This window comes from Aedes albopictus, chromosome 3 (genome assembly GCF_035046485.1).
Source record: "Aedes albopictus strain Foshan chromosome 3, AalbF5, whole genome shotgun sequence".
Lineage (NCBI taxonomy): Eukaryota > Metazoa > Arthropoda > Insecta > Diptera > Culicidae > Aedes > Aedes albopictus.
In genome coordinates, this window is record NC_085138.1 from 223,809,919 (window position 1) to 223,833,367 (window position 23,449).

Genomic DNA, 23,449 nt, shown 5'->3' on the forward strand with positions numbered 1-23,449 from the left:
GAATATTTGAGAGCTTCATCTGATCAGCCTGATCTCTGGGTTTTGCCCGCAAATATTCAGCAACCGCAGCAACTTTATGAGAAGTCTGAATGATTACCGGGGCCCGTAGTGTAGTGACTACACGTTCACTTCAGTGGATGGTCATGGGTTCGATCCCAGTCCCGGCACTTGCAATTTTTCATCAGTTGCTCTTCCTTCCGAGAGCGGCTGGCACCTGACCCTCTTCAGAGCATATGCTCTAACGGACCCGGAAACTTGGATATTGACTAACGGCAACTCATAATGGACCCCCAATCGGACTGGAAATGGAACAAGAGCCACACAGCAACATCGTGCTCATCATTCTACCATGGACAAGGTAGAAAAGTGACAGCAGCGCAAGGCTACCAGTTCGAACTAGAATTAGTGGAATTAGAATGGTCCACTGCACGAATTTATGCTGGCCTGCTTACTCTCACCGAAAATTTGATGTTTGAGCGGTACCGACACCTCTCAAACGTCAAAAATTGTGTGAGAGTAATCAGGCCAGCATAAATTTATGCAGTGGACCATAGAATACATTTAGGCGCTGTACAAAGTGTAAGCACCGACGAACCGACGTGACAGTGGTGATTCAAAACAGTCCCCCCCAAATTGAACGGTCGACCAGCAAAGCGAGCGAACGCTTCTGTCAAATCAGCGCAGACACGAACCTCTTCCTATATGAATACACGGGGGTTTGGAATCATGCTATCAAAACAACGCGAACCGTTATAGAGGAGGCGGTAGTGTTCGGCTATTTTTCATCATGGCATCGGGGACAACAAATTTGAATTTATTTGTTCTAGCTGTCACGTCGGTTCGTCGGTGGTGTAAGTGCAGCCGCCAATTGGAATTGCTCACGCAGTGCCCTAGTTGACAAAAGAGCTGTAAATTAGGTTAAGTAGGGTATTGGTTCCCTTATTAAGCATGTGGCTCCCATTTTCATCCCACGAAAAACAAAAGATTGAAGCGCTGTTTGTTTTGTTTCTTATTTTTGTATTTTTTGTTAGAAATGAACACCCATGAAAACAACAAGAACGGAGTCAATCGGTGCCGTAATCGCTTGTTTTCGAATAGGGAATCGCGCCACTTGGGCGGTGGCTTCTATTTTCGTCTGTTTTCCACTATAACTCAGTCAAATTTGAACCAATTGACACAATTTTTGGAATGCAGTGAGATAGGTATAGTATCTACCCGTGTACAACATTTCAAGTCAATTGGTTCAAAATTTACTGAGTTATAGTGGAAAACAGACGAATATAGAAGCCACCGTCCAAGTAGCGCGATACCCTAGGATGAAAATGGGAGTATGAGATTACTGATGGCACACATTCCCTAGTTGAAGAATAAAAAAAGTCTGAATGGTGTTCAACTGTTTCGATATACTTCACTTCAGCTTTGGTGCAAACAAGTTGATTGCCTTTGCCTTTTCTTGCCAATCCGTTCTGATTATCATGTACATATGTGCTCAGACATATGTACTTTAATGTTAAACTTGTGTATATGTCAATAAAGCTGTAGAATTAAATGAAAAGTTGCTAACTCGTCTATAATGTGTCTATAACTCGTCTATAAGAGGATCAAACTATCGATACTGTCGATTATCTCATTGTTCTTAGAACACATATATTGTGCAACCGTTAGACATGCAGCAATAACTATTCTATATTTGTCAGTTGAGTAAGGCTACCTGTTTACAAAGATATACGGTTACTAATAATTTTTAACTTTTTCAAACACAATACGTACTCCTTGGTTCGGTTTTCCTCGTCACTTAGGGGGCTCCTGTCGTAGTTGTTTCTTTAAAAGTAAGGAGCTATGCCTAACTGCAATAGTCTAAATTAACTAAAAATGTTTAAGTCTTAGGTGCCATAAAGGTGCACAAATTGAACGAATACCGGCATGTGATAACTCTATCCGAGCCACGGCATACAAGAATACAAGACAGATCTTCACGTTGATAAAATTGGTGAGGAGTTCTAGATCGTTTTATTCATGCTTTTGAACGATTTTAATTGCATTATTAAAAAAAAACTTTCAGTTTCCGAAATGTATTACCTTCCAAATGTTGTGCCCCGTGATCCGAGCTACTTTGATGTATGTTCTATTTTTGTTGACATGTCTCGGCCTACTTCGATCGTAAAACTTTTAAATCATTAAAACTAAGACAATTGCATCCGCAATGACTTCTTCACATGTATAAAAGGCGAAGTTTATTTGTACATATGCCCAAATACTGCTGAAATTCTATTTCAACTGCCTTAAAAAAAATGTTTGCACTTTATGTGTAAGCAACATTTTGTAAGGGAAAATTCAAATATTTATTTGACCCGTTTACTCTTTTAAAAGGACTGGTTACTAATGGGCGACCTCATACAAGCCCATTTGGCTACACTCAAGGTTGAAAAGAGAAAAAAAAACAAGTCTCAAAGATTGTAATATTTGAAAAAAAATTGTTCTAGACCCGCCAATAGAACTTTCTCATTTTAGTCTCAAATGAAAGAGGGGACCTTCAGCTTTCGTTTGGTGGGTGTTTTAGCGATACCGATTTTTTTTTGAAATAATTTTGTTCTACTAGACACACCGTGAATATGACTCCGGATAATCGAGTCCGACCTGTATACACAACGTGGGGCCTACTTAACCGCTGGACGAAACATGAGCCACATTTTCAAAAAGCTTTCACGTTTTAGCGCCAATCATTAATAATATTTAAGTAAGAAAACAGATGGAACATCTATTTTGGAGAATACGACTTCATTAAAACATAAAAAAACACCTTCAGAACACAAACATCTGTAAAGAGGGGACTACTGCGGCATTGAGTAATAAATATATGACCAATTTAATAATTATATGTATCAATCTAACACTTGTTTCTAAAGATCTATATTGTATTAGTTGAATTTATCATCCATAGTAACTGTTGGGATGCTTATGACCCAAAATGAAATCCATAATACGTTATTCAGAATAGTTACTGTTCTACAATGAATCAATCGCTTCAAAACTTCATGATACAAATTAAAAAGTTATATGAGAAATTTAATCACTTAACACCCCACCAGTTTATGAAACTAGACTTTTTTCAAAAAAAAAAAAATGTCTGTGTTCGGAAATGGTGTTTACGAAATTTCAATTCGGCCGATGATTTTTATTCCTTGTGGTGTAGTATAGAAGCTGAATTTTCAAAGCATTAATAGTGAAGTGAACATGACAATAAACCTCCGTAAACGTGTGGTAACCATGAAAATTTACGATCAGGGACAATACCGGACTGGTCGGTCATATGATGGGTTTGAAACCGCTTGAGGGCCAAAAACGCCATGCGTTCAAGATTTTTTTATAATGTGCTTCTGTGTAACTATGCGGAAAGTGAAGTGTGCTAGCAAGATTACTTGATGAACCAAATAGTCGAGTTTCAGCTCTCGAAGACCGGTTATCAGCTGAGAAGCAAAAGCACACCGATCACGACGCCGATTCAAAGGATTTTATTAAAGCTATCAGTAGAAATGTAATAATTTGGTGAGATCTACCCATTTTGCTCATACTTGAATAATTTTTCTTTTCAAGTTAATTAAGGTAAATGAAAGTTTTAATATCCTAGAATATTTCCAAATGTACCACATATCTGTTTTTGACTACATATTTATTGAAAATTCGCTATTATCATAATGAATTCCTGACCATTCCTGTTCCAAAATCCTATTTCCTTTCTATTTTCGGGAGCGTCGGTGAGTCGCTGGCATCTCGATAAATAGTTATCCCTTCCCATCCACATAACGTGTTTCTTATCGTTTCAGAGAGCGAGCAATGGCGCTTAAGCCAACACTCAGAAATAAAAGTATACACGGAATTACTATTGTTTATGCATTTTGTATCCGCATCTCTCTCACTCTTTTTCTGTTGCCATGCTATCTGGTGCTTCATCTGGTGCGAAACACTTCTCTTCAACCAAGGATAAACGGCAGATAGCATGAAAACAGAAAGAGAGTGAGAGAGATGCGGATACAAAATGCATAAATAATAGTTATTCCGTGTATACTTTCATTTCTGAGTGTAGGCTTGTTAGCCAGGACACAGTGTAAATGCCTGTGCCCCATCCCGGAATCAAAAAGGCCCATGGAGTGACAAAATTTCTTAGCTATGTCAATCCCAACGTTGGTATTTAAATATACTAAAACACTTTCACTCCAACACATCTACATGAATTACTCAAATACACTTACACAATCTGAATCTTGTCGTATCACTCGCTTATAGTGATTCCCAAATCACCCCATTCCAAATATCCAACTCCTTGACACCTATGGGAGTATCGGTGAATCACTGACCTCTTGTAAAGTAGGTGTCATATCATCACATCCTTTCCTATCCTCGTAACGGAGAAGATGGGCGTGGCCGGCAATGGAAGTTCTCATGTCTTTTTTACTTCAACTTCTGGTTGGATAGCTGTTCCTTCCCAAATAGCATTCCATAAGTAATTAGAATAGGAGTATTAAAGTTTTAACATGACAGCTTTCAGTATGCAATCTACGAATTACTCCGTTACCACGCAACGCAACGCAACGCAACGCAAAAAATGTCTGTGTTCGAAAACCACCTTAGTAACATCAAATATTTTACCCTGGTTTCGTTTAAAATGAGTTTTAGAACACCTTACGATTACGCACATATTTTTCCTAATCATATTTCTTCTGACCTTACAAATGAATGTTTCAATGGTAGCGAAATTGAGAAAAAGCAATGTTGTTCTATTTTTGATGTATGGCACTTTTTATCATAAATTTTCTTATTAAGTGATTTCTTTACATCAAAGCCGAAATGAAACTCAACAGAAGGAAAATTCTGACACCCGAAAATTTCAACACGTCACGTGGACGTCATCTAAAGCCGATATTGACAAAAAAATCAGAAGCGAAAGTATAGGTGGATCGATCACACTGTACGCAGGGGCAAGAACAAAATCTGTAAGCAAGCGTTAGGTCCCGATGGCAGCGCAGGTTCAACCAAGAAATAAAGTAAGTCGAGAGTCGACCTGTCCAATGGCGCGCAATCGCCCACGATGGAAATCTTTTATGTCGGCCCTTTACCATCATGAGTCCTCACACTCAGGACTGAAAGTAGTAATTGCAAGAGTTTTTTTAACCTTATACCGTAGGTACACAGTCATGGATCACTTAGTAGTATTTTTGACCTTCAAAATTCAATAATAAATAAAAGAAAACAAATACTACGACTTTAAAAGCACTGTTGGCTATGTTTTGATTCGAACTTTTCATTCACGATCAATTTGAAGTATAATCGCAAGTCATTTCCGCGTAAAAAAGGAATATTCCACTGTTTACAAAATGCTTTATTATGGATCAGCTCCACTGAGTCCCACACATTATGGATCAATTTTTGCCATATTATTATTATTATTATTATTATTATTATTTATTTACGACACTTTACCATAGTAGGCATTCGTGTCGGGTGCCATATTATGGATCAGTGCAAAATTACTCAAAATTCCAACTCTGATAATAAATTTGCATTTGTAAGGCTAAACTACGCAGTGCATTGATTATTTTACTGATGGAGTACCCGATTTTACAACAGGAATAAAGAGAAAACATTAAAAAGTCCCGAATCCATTTACTTCGATAGAGGTGCGCCACTAGGTTTCAGTGATGCTCTCCATTTTAAGTGTTATTTTTACAACTCTGTGTTTCAAGTCTCCTGGTTTTCAAGGTTACATGTTTTTTAATGATACTTTTGATACTTTAAGATAAGATAATTGTATCAAGAGCGTTGAGTGGAGCAAAAATCTATATTTGTTTAAAGTGATCATTATATACATTTTATTTTTAGATTGAACTCTTGTTAATGGTTTTTTATCTCAGAAAACAAATAGGATCATGCTACAAAAATGATTTTCGTGCCGAAATATATGTTTTGAGCAAGATATTCGACTTTAAACATCAAAGTGATCCGTAACTGTGTGTGATCCATAACTGTGTAGGGACGGTAGTTCTTTCTGAGAACGTGCCAATTAAGGAGTCATGAAATATCAGTCAAGTATTATTATAATTGAGAAGAAACCTTACTATAGTGTTGTATAGATCAGCATAGGTACATCCTATGCTCTCCAGAAAAATATGTTTGCATTATGATAAAAATGCTTTCCGTTGCGCAATTTTATTCAAGTTTCTATTACCTCGTGAACGATTTGAATCCAAGTTTAGCATAGTTGTTTCTTATGTTATAGAAGTAAGATACAATATCTTAGAATTTTGATATTTTTTTACAATATCAAATCTGTCTAAATTATGTATTTTCCAGATTTACATACATACATTCTAAAGGATTAAAGATGAGATGATATTTTGAATTGCTCAGTTTTGAGTCAAACCCCCCAGTCCCATTGCTGCATTCCATAGTACGTACGCCCGACGTTCGTTACCGTTCGCTATCGGTGCCCTAGATACGGCGGAAGGAACTTTCTGAAAATCACTTTTTTGCCTGCAGTGGATTCCACACCGCAAGAAGCAGATTATAAATACAACTTAATTAACATTGTCTTTCATTATTCACTTCTCATTAGCAGTTTCGCTTCTTAGACTCAGTCGCTCTTGAAGCGCCGTCGACGCTTCTTTTGTCCCATGGGAGAACACGATGAGCGAGTCGGTCTATCTCTCCCTAGGTATGCTGCGCTTTCGCTCACTAATCTGCGGTGTTGCCAACCTCCGAACATCCCTACATACGGTGTGGTTTGCTTTAACGAATAACTTCTGCACAAAACACAAACGGCACCTATTCCAATAGGGCTTGGCGTCGGGTGTTGGCCAATGTGAACGTCATAGCTGCTCCGTTCCGTACTATCGCCAGGGCGTTTGTTTCGTAATATTTAGCTGTTTGTGTAACGACCACGTAGACTCATCGGCGGAACGATCCAGGCAGCTTTCCGTTAACCTCACCGTCGCGTCGTCGTCGGTTGATGTTGTGCGAAATTAATCTTCCATAATGGCAATTACCATCATCATTAACATAGCGGGGATTAATATAGGCTGCAGAGTTATGCACACTACAGTAATGTGGTATCAGCTCGGATCAGGTTTAATGAAAATTGTTATTGTTATACGCGGCGAGGTGACAGCGCTGAACTGGTGGCTCGTAAAAGTGGCAATGAAAACGAGAGTTAAGTAGAATACTTACTCGATAAACTTAGGTATGTACTTTTTCATTGAGGATTGTTAGTCATCACTGTTGTAAAACTGCGCGACAGATTACGAATGCGCCAAATTACGTTTTGTTACGTACAGTAATAGACCTTAACCTTAATATTGCGAATAAGCACTTTGCGAAGTTACAGGGTGCGGCAGAAAAACAATCGAAAAGTTCAAGGCGCTATCACACGTTAATTATGGGATATATATGACTATTCTTTCAAGAAAGTGTATAAATAAGCACATATATTTTATGATGGACGAAACGAGGCTTGAAGTTGAAAAACACTTTCACATTTTTTTCCTGCCGCATACTGTACATAATAGGAGTAATGAAAGAGCTTCAAAACAAGCATATATTACATACATTTATTTGCTCAACATCACATTTATGATAGACGAGAAACAACCAATTGCAGATGGAAGACGGGACTTGGAGAAGGCGAATGAACCACGAGTTAGTGTTGAATTAGCATTTAAGTTAAAATACTCATTAATAAAAACTAAAAAAAAAGAATGAACCACGAGCTGCATCAGCTACTGAGAGAACCAACCATCGTCCATACCGCGAAAATCGGGAGGCTACGGTGGGCGGGTCACGTCATCAGGATGTCGGATAGCAACCCGACTAAAATGGTTCTCGAGAGTCATCCGACCGGTACAAGAAGACGTGGAGCGCAGCGAGCTAGGTGGGTCGACCAAGTGTAGGACGATCTGAGTTTTTTTTTAAGATTGTCTGAGTTTTTTTAAGATTGTTTTCACGAAAAATTTCAAAGCTCATTTACTCGAAATTAGGGTTTTGTCATTTACACCCCTTTGCTTCTAACCACATCATAACTGTCCAGTTGTTGCGCAACTGCGTTTCCAAGTTCTTCCCTGCGATTAGGTCCTGCAGTCACGCTGATCGCCATGATCAATCTCCCCGTATGGGAAGTGAACAAGGCGACTGCAGTCGGCAGGATCAAAGTAGACTGGTCAGTGTGTTCGCCCAGCATGTACGCCAGAGGCGTGTTTCAAGTGCTTAGAGCAAGATCATAAGTCGTGGACGTGTAAAGGCCCCGACAGGAGCAAACTCTGCAGGAAGTGCGCCATCACCAAGAAGTGCAACTCGGCACCAAAATGTCTGATTTGCACGGCGAGCAAGGGTCACACGGCGGGCGGGCCTAAATGTCCAGGCACGCGAGGAGGTCAAACCAACCGACAATAATGCAGGCTACACAGCTAAATCTGAACCACTGTGAAGCCGCATAACAGTTGCTGTGGCAGTCAGTCTCGGGGTCAAGTACAGACATCGTCCTACTATCACATCCATACCGCATTCCTACCGATAACGGAAACTGGGTAGCGGATAAGGCCAAGCTAACGGCGATCTGCACATCTGGTCGTTTTCTGGTACAGGAAATAATTTCCACGTCGCAAGAGGGCTTCGCAATAGAGAAGATCAACGGAGTGCACTATTGCAGTTGTTATGCACCCCCAGGTGACCGATGTACCTGCTCTCGTCTATGCTGGATTCGCTAGTAAGCGCATTTGTGGGATTGATTCCCATGGTCATCGATCGAGACTTCAACGCCTGGGTGATTGAGTGGGGTAGCCGCTCGACTAACGCGAGATGCTGGGCTCTTCTAGAAACTATGGCTAGACTGAACGTGGATGTCACGAACGTAGGCGTCAGAAAAACCTAGATTAGGAACAGTGCAGAGTTCATCATTGATGTGACCTCCTAAAGCCCGAGTGTAAACCCTAGCTCGGACTAGAGAGTTGAGAGTTGAGAGATACAGGGTGGAACACGGTAGAAGACGGCCATTGTCAGGTCATCGACCGTCATCGGGGATGGCTGACCTTGCGCCTCGATAATCCGACATTTATGGTACGATTGCTTATGGAGGATAACACCGATGTTCTATCCAGCGATGATCTAGTCGGAACCCTAAGCCATGCATGTGATGCCGGAATGCTAAGGCGATCTTTACCCAGAAATATACGCAAACCGGTATACTGGTGGTGTCCAGAAATCGCAGAATCCCACTTATCCTGTCTAAGAGCTAGAGGGAGGATGCAAAGATCTCGGCTTAACAGGCGCTGAACAAAAAGATTAAGGCACGTAAGCGGGCGTGCTTTGAACATCTCTGCCTTGGGGTGATGCCTACAGAGTAGCCATGGCAAAAACGAAGGCTACATCAGCACCCCCCGAACGCTCCCCGAGATGCTGCAGAAGATCGTGGAACCGTGGAGAATCAAAGGTTAGTTCTACTGCCTAAACCCGGGAAGCCACCTGGCGACCCGTCGGCATACAGACCTATCTGCCTTCTGGACACCGCCGGGAAACTGTTAGATTCCTTTAGCAAGGGTAGATGGACTCACAGGCTCATAGCGAGCGTGTCTGAATGGACGAGCAGGCCTCATGGCGAGGTGAACTTTCATTTTACACAATTTCTGTCAGGCCATGGGTGCTTTAGGTGATATCTGCACAGATTCGGACATGCGGGCTCCTCCACATGTCCAGAATACGCAGGCTCCTCCGATACCGCGGAGACTGTGCTCTTTGAATGGCCTGCCCATGCTTCGTGGAGCAAATGTCGAATAAGCAGGATATATGCGGTAGAGATATTACTCCTGAAAACATTGTTTAAAGGATGTGAACCAGGGTGGACAAGTGGGATTCCGTTACTTCCACGGTCTCCCGAATTGCACCTGAACTACAGAGAAAATGGCGGGCCGACCAACAGTCCCAACAGTTGCCCCCATCGCTAGTCAGGACTCAAGCTTCCAGGGGCAATAGGACAACTGAGAGCGGTAGCTGGTGGAACGCTAATCAATAGAGAGTACTCACTCATGTACATCCCCCTCCCTTCTCGAAATCATCTCTAACGGGCGTACCGCGGAGGTAAGGAGAGAAATAGTTTTGGTGGGTCGATCCCCACATAAACCGAGGAACCAACTCTTGGGTATCTTGGATCAGCAGATTTTCTCATTCTTTAAAAATAGCATTATATCTTTCGGGTGAATTTGCAAATGTTAAAATTCAGGTTAATATCAAAGATAAAACATACGGCTTTATCTAGCATGCGTTTCATAAGCAAATGTTTTAAATCATACATACGTTCATGTTGGTTTAAATTTGTATTTCTATACAGTTTGCACACGCACGTGGGAGAAATAAGCCATACAAACTTGAGCGGAATCGTTTAACAAGCTACTTATCAGAGTTAAAACTCCTTTGAAAATGAAGAGGCATCATCGTTTGCCAACGATGCGTTCTAGTGTGGTGCTTTTGTGCGGTAGATATGTGATGTATATGCGCCTGAATGGTGTATGTGTGCCTTCAAATTTACCGGAAAAGCTGCAAAATAGCTTCGAAAAAAAGAAGGACCATTACCTCGTGTAGCCTAATCTTCGCTGTGCAAACAGCTCTAAACTGCCAGCTAATCCACAGCTCGTTTCTGCGTTTATTTATTGAAGTAACCGTCCTTTCCGCATTCGTCGTTTTGCTCGGCGTGCTTTTCAGGACGAGGCCTTACCCTGTTGCCTCTCATTCAATCTGTGTGGCTATGGCTGGGAATGTGAGTGAGCGTGTCTGGGCGCTGCTGCTCCGGCGATAAACGGTGTGATTTTGTGTACCATATGTAATCTGCTTAAATAAATCTACTCGGGAGCTGGTATTAAGCGATATTTATGAGGATATTTTCGGGAAAAATTCCACGGCATATGAAGGGTGAAATGAATGCATTTGAGGGATCCGCCGGTGAACAGCTGTCTTTAATTGGATCGTTGGGACTTGATGATATATTCATAGGAGACCAAATAGAGATAACAAAGTATATTATCACTCTTTTCATGGTGAAGAGATTTCAGCAGAGTTTCGTGTTCTGTGTACGTTATGGAAAAAAAACTCACAGAAGCTTTTTCTGCATTGGTGTTCTGTGCTTAGTTTGCCTCTGTTCTCTGGAATATTCTTTTTGCTTGACAGTTCTGCATTCAGTTATTTTCTACAATCGCTTTACACGCTACGCGAAGCAGGTACTTTGGCATAAAAAAAATAACGTAATAAAGTAGAGATTAGTTATTGGTAAACTTCAAATGATAAAACTGTTAACTATAGAATAAACTATAAAAAATTGGAGATAGTTTTGGACATAAAATATACATGGATAAATTTAACTCCATATTCTCAAGAATAAGTTCGACTCGTAATCTTCCATAATTGAATCGGGGTCAATCGCACACCTCAAGCCAACGGTGTTGCGTTGGCACTAGTCCACCTCATCATGAGGCCGAAAATTAGTTTTGAAACTTTTTATGCCGAGATCCACTTCATTAATGTTCATTCACGGAAAACCGAAGAAACCACGACCGCACACAGTAGTCAACCGGAAAGTTTTTTTTTCCCTACTACTTCTTCTCCTTGCAGCATGGGCTTAAGATTGCAGCTAATGATTTCCGGTTTTTGTGCTGGCCGCAAAATTTACATTTCATTTTCTGTCCTATTTAACCAAGATGTTTTAATTTAAATTTGGAACCCAACTGAAGCACGGGCTTGAGATAATAAAATATGCCATCAAAAGCAGATAGCACAAGAGAGGGAACGAAAAAAACGAACGAATAAAGTGTGGAATGTGCATAAGCGAATTAAAACGAAGCGCAGTCACTTTCGGTTGTTGGATACAGGACAAGGGCCATGGGGATGTATTCACCAGGGTCGGTTTGGCAGTACATAAGCAAAAAATAAAAATACAACTTCTTCCCAAATATCCTATCAGTATTAAAATAGTAAGTACATATATGGCATAATTCAAATCGGACACCAGATTTATTTGCATAACGTCACATGGGTGGGAGCCTAGGATTCTTTCTGAAGCGTCCGTTTCCGCACACCAGTGTGGACTTACCACGTTTGAGAAAGTGACCGAGCTCTGATAGCTCAAGCGGCGTATGCCAAGGCCCTGCTGAGCCTCTTCAGAAATCCACTGACCTGAAACGGCGGATGAGCTAATGTAGGCGCCACCTAGCCCCCACAAAATGTTTCCGACCTGCGTCTAGCTAAAACAAAATTACTTGTGATGAGGTTCAGATGAACACTACTGCAATGATCCGACTCTGAACTCAGTTACAACACAGGAGTGTACCAACCCTCAGGGGGCATTCATTCTTGCATAGATCTTTGGCGACTACTACATTGGCAGAGAGGCATTATTGACAAAAGGGGAACCCAACAGACATGACAAAGAGGACAGGTCCACCCAAACGAACAGCTTCTCATTTGCTGGGAGCACGACGCTGGCGCACGAACCATGCAGCTCACCGGAGCCTTAGGGGAGAGAGCTAATCGCTCCACGGCTCGAGCTGCATGACCGAAACATGTCGGAGAAGCACGGCCCGCTGGAAACAAGAAGGGCCCAGAAGAGGAAGGCAGACCGTCAAGGAAAAAGGGTACGGCCAGTGCTAGTAACCAGGCGCCTAAGCTGGGAACATGGGCATGGGAACCAAAGAGAACCCTTTAATCACGCCAGGAAAAAAGGAAGCCATTAAGAAAGCAGGCTAAGCCAGCCACCGCAAGCGCGATAGCAGTGACGCGCTGGTCGTCAAGACCAAGGAAGACATATACGACGAGGAGCTTACTGTGTCATGGGCAAGCAAAGGTCCCAATAGAAGTATATAAACTCTGCAAGAACTGCAGAGAAGAGGGCCATATCGCCAGAGTAGGGAACTTGGTACCTCAATGTCTGTTCTGTTCAGTGTAAGCTGGGCTACTATCGAATGAACCATACACCATCAAGGTGTTCCGGAGAGCCAATGCCGGATACTGGGCTACAAAACGGCGAGTCAAAAAGGAGAGCGTCCAACATAGCTCTGGTCCTCACAAGTTCCTACCTAATGCTTCCACGGGTCAAGCGATGATAAAGACCGCCTGCTATGAGTTGTGTGCTTAGCTGGTAGTGCAGCCTGGTCACTGTTGTCCTTCTGTCTTCAGCTAGATTGAGGAGATACGTCTCGAGCGTCTGTTCACCAAGGAGGTGCGGTTCAAACAACGTCTGTTCTGGCATCCAGCGGCTAAGTATGAAATGCTCCTTCACCGGAAGCTATACCTAAGATGGCAGCCCTACCACGGTGGATAGGGGACCTTAGGCCAACAACCTTCCGAAACCCAAAAACCCATTATGGAAACCGAAAATGAAATATTACGAACAAATTCAACGGCAACGACTTTTAGCGCGAAACAACGGACAAGAATTGGAACTTGGAATGTATTAACCCTAGCCCAGCAGGCACAACTAGCCAATGAGGCATGCCGTATGAAGAATCCTAGGACTAAGCGAAGTCCGTTGGCCGAACTTTGGAGAACAAAGATTGGCATAGGGTCAAATTCTGCTATACTCTGGCCTACAAGGTGAACACGCTCCTTGCCACCGTGGAGTTGGTTTCCTGCTCAGCGCTCACGCCCACGGTGCGCTCATGAAGTGGGAACCTATTAAGGACAGACTTATTAGAATCCCAATATGGCCGGCACAATGGCCGACCTTGGCACCTACTCACGATTTCGAGGGCACAAATCTCTTCGTAAACAAAGCTAACGCACCAGATTTTTTTTTTTTTTTCATTTTAAGCTTATAACAACTGAGCAAGAACAGAATAATACAATGCGCTGTTGTGTGAAGCTTACTTCTTGAGATTTGTGCTTTTGAAGTTCTGATGCACTGTCGAAGTGGGATTTTAAGACATTTGCCCTTAATGAGAGGATAATTGTAGCCAGATTCAGAACACGGGTTCGAAACCTTACCATGATCCAATGTTACGCGCCAACCGATACTGCCGCATTGCAAGACAAAGAGAACTTAGGGACACCATGGTCTCACAAAAATGAGCGTTAACGGAGAAATGTTTGCACGATTTTGTGAGAACAATGACACGGTGATTGGGGGATCGCTCTTTTCTCATCGACCAGTGCACAAAGTAACAAGGGTTTCCCGTGATGTGCGGAACAAACGTAGCGCCGACATTGTGTCCGACCATAATCTCCTAATCGGCGAGATCCGACTGCGCATTGCTAGGGTCCATCGGCAGGAGGAGAATATCGGGCGCCGGTTTAACACACGCTGACTGGAAGACGCTTTGGTGAAAAGGTCCTTCGTCGAGGAGCTGGAGAACCGTGCTGCGGATATTCCGAGAGGTGGAAGCGTAGAAGATCAATGAAGCATCATCAAGAACGCCTTCATCGTCACCGGCGATAATAATTTTGGTGAGTTACGCACCCGGAGAAAGCAGTGGATCACAGATGATACCTGGAGGAAGATAGAGGAGCAAAGGAACGCCAAAGCCGCGATAGAGCGAGCGAAAACACGAGGAGCCAAAGCCGTAGCTCGTCAGCGCTGTTCGGCTCTCGAGAAGGAAGTGAAACGCTCATGTAGACGGGACAAAAGAGCATGGGCGAACTAAATAGCCGACGAAGGCAAGAAAACCGAAAACCACATCCGTCTCCTCTACGATGCTTCACGTCGCCTTAGTGGGATCATGATGAATGCTATGATGCCCGTGAAAGACACGTCTGGACAGTTATTGACCGACCCGGCTGACCAGTCCAGACGCTGGTTCGAGCACTTTGGAAACCTTTTCCAAGTGTCGGCCACGCCATCAACACCTCAGCATGATCCGCCAAGAGTTCGACGCATTACCCGTGTCAATACCGAAGCTCCATCAGTGCAGGAAATATAAACAGTCATCCGTAGCATGAACTTAAACAGGGCCTCAGGGGTCGATCACATAATCAGCTGAGATGCTCAAAGCTGACCTCGTAGTATCCGGACAGCTACTGCATAAATTATTCTGCAACATATGGGAAACCGCGACATTTTCGCCGACTGGATGCAAGGCATCTCAGTAAAGATACCAAAAAAAGGTGACCTGACTGTATGCGATAATTGGTGAGGCATCATGTTGCTGTGTATCGTTCTCAAAGACCTCTGCAAAGTGATCCTTAACCGGATACAGGAGAGAATTGACGCAGCTCTCCGACGGCATCAAGCAGGATTCCGTGACGGACGATCCTGTGTGGACCATATTGTCACGCTCTGTATCATTCTGGAGCAAATCAATGAATTCCAAAAGTCTCTCTACCTGGTGTTCATTGATTACGGAAAAGCTTTCGACCTTCTCAATCACGGAAACATGTGGGAAGCCCTCAGGCGCAGAGGTCTCCCTAAGAAAATCATCGGTCTGATTGAAACACAGTACAGGGTATTTTCGTGCAGAGTACTGCACAATGGTGTTTTGCCCGATCCCATCCGGGTCGTTGCTGGAGTGAGGCAAGCATGTATCCTATCGCCGCTACTGTTCCTCATCGTAATCGACTTATTATCATGGAGCACCTAAATGACTTTGAACTGGCTGATGACGTTGCACTGCTAGCTCAACAGCGCTCTGATATGCAGAGCAAGCTCGATGATCTTGCCAATCACTCCTCAGCGGCACGTCTTACCTTTAACGTCAACATGACCAAATCGTTGGATGTAAACACGGTCAACCCTTCCAGCTTTACGGTAGCAGGGCAATCAGTGGAGAATGTTGGAAGCTTCCAATATCTTGGTAGCCAAATGGTGGCCGATGGCGGCACCAAGATCGACATAGGAAGGTCAAGAAGGCGAGAACTGCTTTTGCGAGTTTAAGAAATGTATGGCAAACAACCAGATAAAAAGACGCACCAAAATCCGAATTTTTAACTCGAACGTGAAATCTGTGCTGCTTTACGTCACTGAAATTTGGTGTGTATCAGTGGAGAACACTCAACGGCTCAATAGATGCCTGCTGTATATAATTCGTGCATGGTGGCCTCATAACTGGATCTCCAACGTGGAGCTCCATCGTCAATGTCATCAAAAGAAATTCGGGGGCGAAAGTGGAGGTAGGTCGGCCACACTCTACGCAGGGGCGGAAACGAAATCTTCAAGCAAGCGTTAGAATGGAACCCAGCAGGACATCGCAACAGAGGCAGACCCAGAGGCCCATGGCGGCGCAACAACGAAATCGAGTAAGTCGACAGAAATTTGACCTGGCCACAGGATAAGGCGATGCGATGGCATGCAAGTAACTACGCTCTGCTCAACCAGAAAAGGTCGACCAATAGCAAATTGAATTGCCTCCCTCTCCCCGTCTAAGAGCTTTAGTACAGTGAAGAGTATATGGTACTGAATCAGACAGAACTCAACCCTCTGGGCACAGAGAGGTCAACTGAAGATGGTAGCTGATGGAACGCTTACCATAGAAAGTATTCCTGTACGGTTTCCTCCTTCTCGAAGTAATCCATAAGGGGTTATCCATTAATTTCGTAATAGATGAACAGCCCCGCGTCCCACGAAGGATAGGAAGCGAGGAATGGAATGGAAGAGGTTTTAGTGGGTCGATCTTTTTACTCCACTCAGCCCAAGCAACCATCGTCTGGAATACGCCTGCTTTTCAGCGTAGTGTTCTATAAGCATTTCCACAGTTTTTACTGAGAGCTTTTTCTGCAAATGTTCATTTTGCATGTACACTCACGATCAAAAGTTTGGGGTCACCCCCTCAAAAACATGTCATTTTTTTAGGCCCATATCTTCGCCAATTTGCGTCCAATTTCAAAACCCTAGGTCTCATTCAAAAGATAATAAGTCAAAGAAACTTTGAACGTGATTTAAAAGAAACTTTTTCAAAAAATTTTACATGTAAACTTAACCCAAAGTTGTCAAATTTTCTAAAAAATGAATAAAAACTTACGGCAGTGTCGCTGGAAATTGAGTCGACCAAATTTTAAGATGAGAGCGGTAATATAACCCATTTTCTATTAGCTTTCAACTGCTTTTTACAGAAATTAGCTAAAAAATCAAGAAAAAAAAAGTTTTTGAGTAAATTAACTCTACATGTCATCGACCAAAAGTTTGGGGTCACTTTCGTAAAACATGGAAAAGTGATTTGGTGATATCTTCGTCATCTAAGATTCAATTTTAATTGTTTTTGGCTCATTTCAAAGATAATAAACTAAATTTACGTTTGAAGTCTTTAGCTTAACGTATTCAACAATTTTTGTATATGAAAATGTTATGTACAGTAAACACATTTCACCATACTTCAAAAAATGAGGCAACTTTACGTTAAGTTTTAGTATGTAAATTTCAACAAATATGTGTGGTTCAATGTCTATGCAGTAAGTATCATTCATTTTGTTTCAAATATGCCAAGAAGAATTAAAATTGAATGAAAGATGACAAAGATATCAACAAATCACTTTTCCATGTTTTACGATAGTGACCCCAAACTTTTGGCCGATGACATGAAAAGTTAATTTACTTCATAACTTTTTTTCTAAATTTTTTAGCTAAGTTCTGTAAAAATCAGTTGAAAGCTAGAGCCCGAGATTAACTAGCCCAGGCCTAAAAATCTCGTTAATACAGATAAAAAAAAGCTGAAAGCTAATAGAAAATGGATTATATTACCGCTCTCATCTTTAAATTTGGTCGACCCAATTTTCAGCGACACTGCCGTAAGTTTTAATTATTTTTTTAGAAAATTTGGCGACTTTGGGTTAAGTTAACATACATTTTTTTTTAAAGTTTGTTTTAAATCATGTTCAAAGTTTCTTTGATTTATTACACAAGTTTACAAAATAATATTAAAGTCGTGAACTTCTGTCAACGACCAAAATTTTTGAAGCACAATTTAGTGCTGATTTCGAAACCGCGCAACAAAAAAGTTTAAGTAGAGCAGTTTTTGAGTTTTAGCTCAATATTGAGTTTTGCAATTTTTTTAAAAATGTAATTTACTAAAATTCAAATATCTTGCGTTTTGTTCAACCAATTTCAAATCTTTTTCCATAAATTAAAAGCTGAATACAATACCATTCGATCATCTGAATGCCAGTTTTGCGTCAGATTGATGAAATTCAAGATATTGGTGAGTTTTGGGGACGATGATCCTTAAATTTTAGCAAAATTTCCAAAATTATATGAAGAAATGTATTTTTTCCAATAAGAAAAAAAACAATCTAAAAATTCTTTCTCAACGTTTATTTGACATATCATATGTAGGCGAGTTACAGTTAAAAAATCAGCTCAATCGGAGCATTGATTACGGAGAATGAGATTTGTGAAGTGAGCGACTTTGCCTAAAAATAAAACAAAAATCGATTTCAAATCATCAACCTTGTATGGAAAGTCGAAAAAAATTCCGCTCTACTGTAATTTTTTTCCTTCACGTAATCGAACTCAGGGCATGATTCTACACCATAAATGATCATCAGCTTACCGAGTTCAAAAATGCTGTAAACTAGTGTTATCTTTTGAATGAGACCTAGGGTTTTGAAATCGGACGCAAATTGGCGAAGATATGGGCCTAAAAAATGACATGTTTTGAGGGGGTGACCCCAAACTTTTGATCGGGAGTGTATATATCGTGTGTGAGGCATGAAAGGAAGAAGGCACCACCTCTCCTTGGGTGTCTGATAATCAGATTTCCAATAGGTTCTTGCGCTATTTTAATTCGTGGAGTGAGAATTTATGGTTACCCCCTAAATCTTGAAGCCCCGGTCCATGGGCCCCGAAATTTCAATGTGTTTTGCAAGCACATGTTTTTGTTTTATGTGTATGGACGTTCAACATGTAGTTTCCACTAGGCTTGGTTAGCCTCAGTACAACAAAAAATGTGCACTTATTGTGTTCTAAGTAATTAATTGGTTAAGTTACAGTTTAATCAAGCTGGACAGCCTGAAAATCAAGAAGAACAGCAGAAGATAATAATTTCGAAAACCGACTCTCACATAAATCATATGGAAAAGTTGAGATTATTTTACAATGTTCAATTTGCTCAGGTTGCGGTACAATGTTGGTTCGCACTTCCACTAATTTATTTGAAGCGAAATTTTCCCTGTTTATCTTCTTCAAACCATGACGGCAATTAACATTCAGTGCAAACACCGAAATGAAAAATCCATATATATCAAACGCATGGAATTCATTCCGGCGTTGCGAAAAATAATAACAATTATACTACAGTGTTGGTGCTTGATGGACAACTGCTCGAGTTTCGATTATGGCGTTTATGTATCACATTGGAATCAATATTATTTTAATGAAACATGTTATTTACTCGAGTTCGAATTAAATCAGCGACACGTTCCGTTTTGCATTTTTTAAACTATAGAAGGATTTTTGCTTGAAAGTTTATTTATGTATAGAAAATGTACATGCAGCCGGCCCTGACCATGCCTCGGATGCACCGCTGGTTTTCCTAGTTGTAGGAAATTCTTACCGTTCTTTCATTTCCCATCTGACACTACATTTTTTTCTGCTTCTTGTCTGCTTTTCTTCTTCCCCCACAGTGCCAAGAACCGAGCTTATTGGAGATTCCGACCGGTACGTGAAGGCAGGGAGTGCCGTCATACTGCGTTGCGTCGTCCGTGGTGCCCTGGAGCCACCATCCTACATTATTTGGTATCACGGCACCCAGCAGATTTTCACCGAGAACCGGCGAGGCTGGAAAACGCAGCTGGATCGTGGCGCACCGGACCTCGATGGTGACATCCACAGCACAGTAAGAGCGAGAGCCCCCTATTCTTCTAGAGTTATAGCCATCATCGTTCTCGGTTTTATGTGTCGCTAGCTACTTCTCAAGCGAAATTCACCGTTCAAAGCTGAAATTCCTTTAAAAAGTTTATAAGCCACGCTTTATTGCACACAGATTTTGGCGCGCTACTTTTACGCCCTTGTTCGATTTTATTCCTTCCGAATCGCTGCGCCCAGCGCCCGGGCGGGCACTCAACGTGGAATCCGTTTGCATGTAAGGACCGAATTGAAAGGAGATGAATAGCGAAAATCTATAAATATTCAAAAACCTTCACTTACATCCGTTGGATTTGAGTGGAGCGCACTGCTCTACTGCATTACGGACCCAGCAGTACCTAGTGCCGGTTTTATGCATTGTGTGTGTGGTGCATTGCAAATCACGGCTTACAACCTAAGGGCTGCTTAAGAGGATTTTTCGGGGAGCTCTATGAATTTATTTGCACAGTTTTTAAAGGAAAAAAATACACTTCTACATAACAATGACTAAAATAGTAGCTTTGGTTCATCAACAGATATTCTGATTTTCGAATTCACCAATGACCAACCCGATGTACTGCAAACGAATACAGATTACATTAGATCTTTTGTTCTTCAGTGCATTGATACTTCGTCAAAGTTGTTCAATGTTGAAACCGTGAGAGCATTTTTTGATGCTGGGGCAATTTGAAATGGATGGGGTTAGATGAAACAGCGGATTAATTTGATGTTATCTAATCATGAAAAACAGTTTGGGTGGCATAACACACCGCTTTTAATATTTTTTTTTTTTAATATTTTATTTATTACTACTCAAAGTACAATACATCTTTACAACTTTTACATGAATATTTAATACTTAACGGAGTTGATGACTTAAACCTAACAAATATTTATCGATATCCATCAGATTCTGATAATTCAGATTTCAAACGCTTCATCTCACGTGATCGTTTCTTCGCTCCACTATCCTCCGCATTCTGCACTACCTCCTCTCCTCTCTCCTCTTCTTGGCGTAACGTCCTCACTGGGACAAAGCCTGCTCCTCAGCTTAGTGTTCTATGAGCACTTCCACAGTTATTAACTGAGAGCTTCCTCTGCCAATGACCATTTTGCATGTGTATATCGTGTGGCAGGCACGAAGATACTCTATGCCCAAGGAAGTCAAGGAAATTTCCTTTACGAAAAGATCCTGGACCGACCGGGAATCGAACCCGTCACCCTCAGCATGGTCATGCTAAATACCCGTGCGTTTACCGCCTCGGCTATATGGGCCCTTCTGCACTACCACCATGGGCTAATTTCAAGACCTCGATGTACCAAAAAAAAAACCATCAAATTTTGTGGGTCCAGTCCGGTACCCAATAAATATTCATAACCGTGTATTTTTTCCGTGTAAATTGCCTTTTGTTTAAATTACACTAGTTTACAGCATTTTTGAACTCGGTAAGCTGATGATTGTTTTTGGTGTAGAATCATGCCCTGAGTTCGAAAACGCGAAGGAAAAAAATTACAGTAGAGCGGAAATTTTTTCGACTTTCCATACAAGGTTGATGATTTGAAATCGATTTTTGTTCTATTTTTAAGCAAAGTCGCTCACTTCACACATCTCATTCTCCGTAATCAATGCTCCGATTGAGCTGAGTTTTTTACTGTAACTCGCCTACATATGATATGTCAAATAAGGTTGAGAAAGAATTTTTAAATTATTTTTTTCTTATTGAAAAAAAAAATACATTTTTTCATATAATCTTTGAAATTTTGCTAAAATTTAAGGAGATCGTCCCCAAAACTCGCCAATATCTTGAATTTCATCAATCTGACGCAAAACCTGTATTCAGATGAACGGATGGTATTATTTATGGAAAAAGATTTAAAATTGGTTGAACAAAACGCAGAATAATTGAATTTAATTAATTTCCATATTTTAAAAAGTTGTAAAACTTGATATTGAGCTAAAACTCAAAAACTGTTCTACTTTAAATTTTTTGAAGCACGGTTTCGAAATCAGCTTTAAATTATTCTTCAAAAATTTTGGTCGTTGGCAGAAGTTCATGACTTTCGTTTTATTTTGTAAACTAGTGTTATTTTTAGCGTGTTACCCCGATCTAACAGCTCTGACAGTAAAGGACCCAATTAACCATTAAGCCGTAAAAATGGCATTAAATCGGCTCTATAGTCGAATGTAGAACCTGGTTAACAGAGCTTATTGGTTCTATATCCTCTTACAGGGCTGTTCAAAAGCCACTTTTCGCAATTTTTTCGGCTGATACACGGCCAACTTCAAAATATCGTACCAAGTCTCTGGAGCGAAAGTTGTTAAAAGTGAGACAAAGAATAAAGAAAAAAATATTTTGTTTATCTCCTATTCTTTTCTAACTTCATTCGCTTCCATTGAAGTTGCTTTTTTGCTACTTCATCAAGATTCTAGCTGTTGTCCTCCAGGTTCCAGATCAAAAGTCCAAGCCCGTTGCCTTTCCCATCTGCTCCACCAATGCAATGTTGTGATCAAATTAGTATTTAAACCATGAAAAATAAAACAGTTTGGACATTTCGACGGTTCAAAATAATATGGGATGAGTATGATTCAGTTGTATGCTTGGTGATGACGAATGCAGGAAATGATACAGGAGAAGCAACATATTTATATAAATGGTCAGGAAACGTTTCAGAAGAGGAGGGAAATGAGCTGGAGTTTGTATAGTTTGAAAAAAAAAATTGAAAAATCAAGAAAACCAGATTCCATTATCTATTTAACAACAACATTCCGAGCAGCTTTCCAACAACAAAAATTATCCCGTTCCGCCAATCCCGTCCGACATGGTCAAAATCTATTTTGATGGATGCAAACGTCATGCGTTCCAAGCCCTGTGACAGCACTGACAAACTTATTTACAGCTTGTAGGCTTTATATACGTTTACAGGGCTTGTTTTAGTTTTTACTGGTTATAGTGTCTATAAGCATTAAGAATGCTTATATATAGCTTTTCAGCACTGAAAAGCTGTTTAATGACCGTTATAATGCTCAGAACAGTGCTTAGTGGTTACCTGGGGACTAAACATAAATTACGTAAGTGGGTACCGAGGATTATTCACAATCTGCGAACTTGACTGCGGGAAAAAATCGTGACCATGACGCCGCTGCTACCGCCTTGCTGGGAGTGTCTCTTGTCGACGATTCGACCGGCATTGACACGTTTTCCAGACTACATGTACACAGCAAAAAAATTCTTGTAACATCACATCATTTTCGATGCACATCAGTCGCGTCGTAAAATTGATGTACAAATTACATCCGTTCTACGCAGCATATCAGCCGCCGCAGATTGAAAGTGGGTCTTGCAATCGCTAGAACCGGAACGATGGATGAATCATATATAAGTAAAATATTGGCATGGATTCGTACACTGATCCGCTGATTGTGAGGCCTATCCCTTACCTCTCGGCTATTTCACCGAGTTGGGAGGTAGTTGATAAATATAATACTGCTTCTGAGTGTTTGCTGGAATGGGTTTGTTGACGCTTTCCAGTGCCAACCAGGGTATACATAGTGAGTGTGATAAATGTTGAAAAACGATGTAACCGAATGAAATTACGTTCAAAAATGGATACATCGCCAGAAATTACGCGCCTGGATATTACAAAATTATTTGCTGT

The 23,449-nt window shown here is 41.2% G+C and overlaps 1 protein-coding gene across 3 annotated transcripts in view; it reads left to right on the plus strand.

Moving 5' to 3' along the window:
• Positions 1-23,449, plus strand: part of LOC115267533 (zwei Ig domain protein zig-8-like) — a 663,084-nt gene that overhangs the window by 593,122 nt on the left and 46,513 nt on the right. For all 3 annotated transcript variants that reach the window (XM_062859127.1, XM_062859125.1, XM_062859128.1), the window contains one exon: positions 19,573-19,784. In XM_062859127.1, the coding sequence (XP_062715111.1) occupies positions 19,573-19,784 (212 nt within the window). The remainder of the gene's footprint in view (positions 1-19,572; positions 19,785-23,449) is intronic.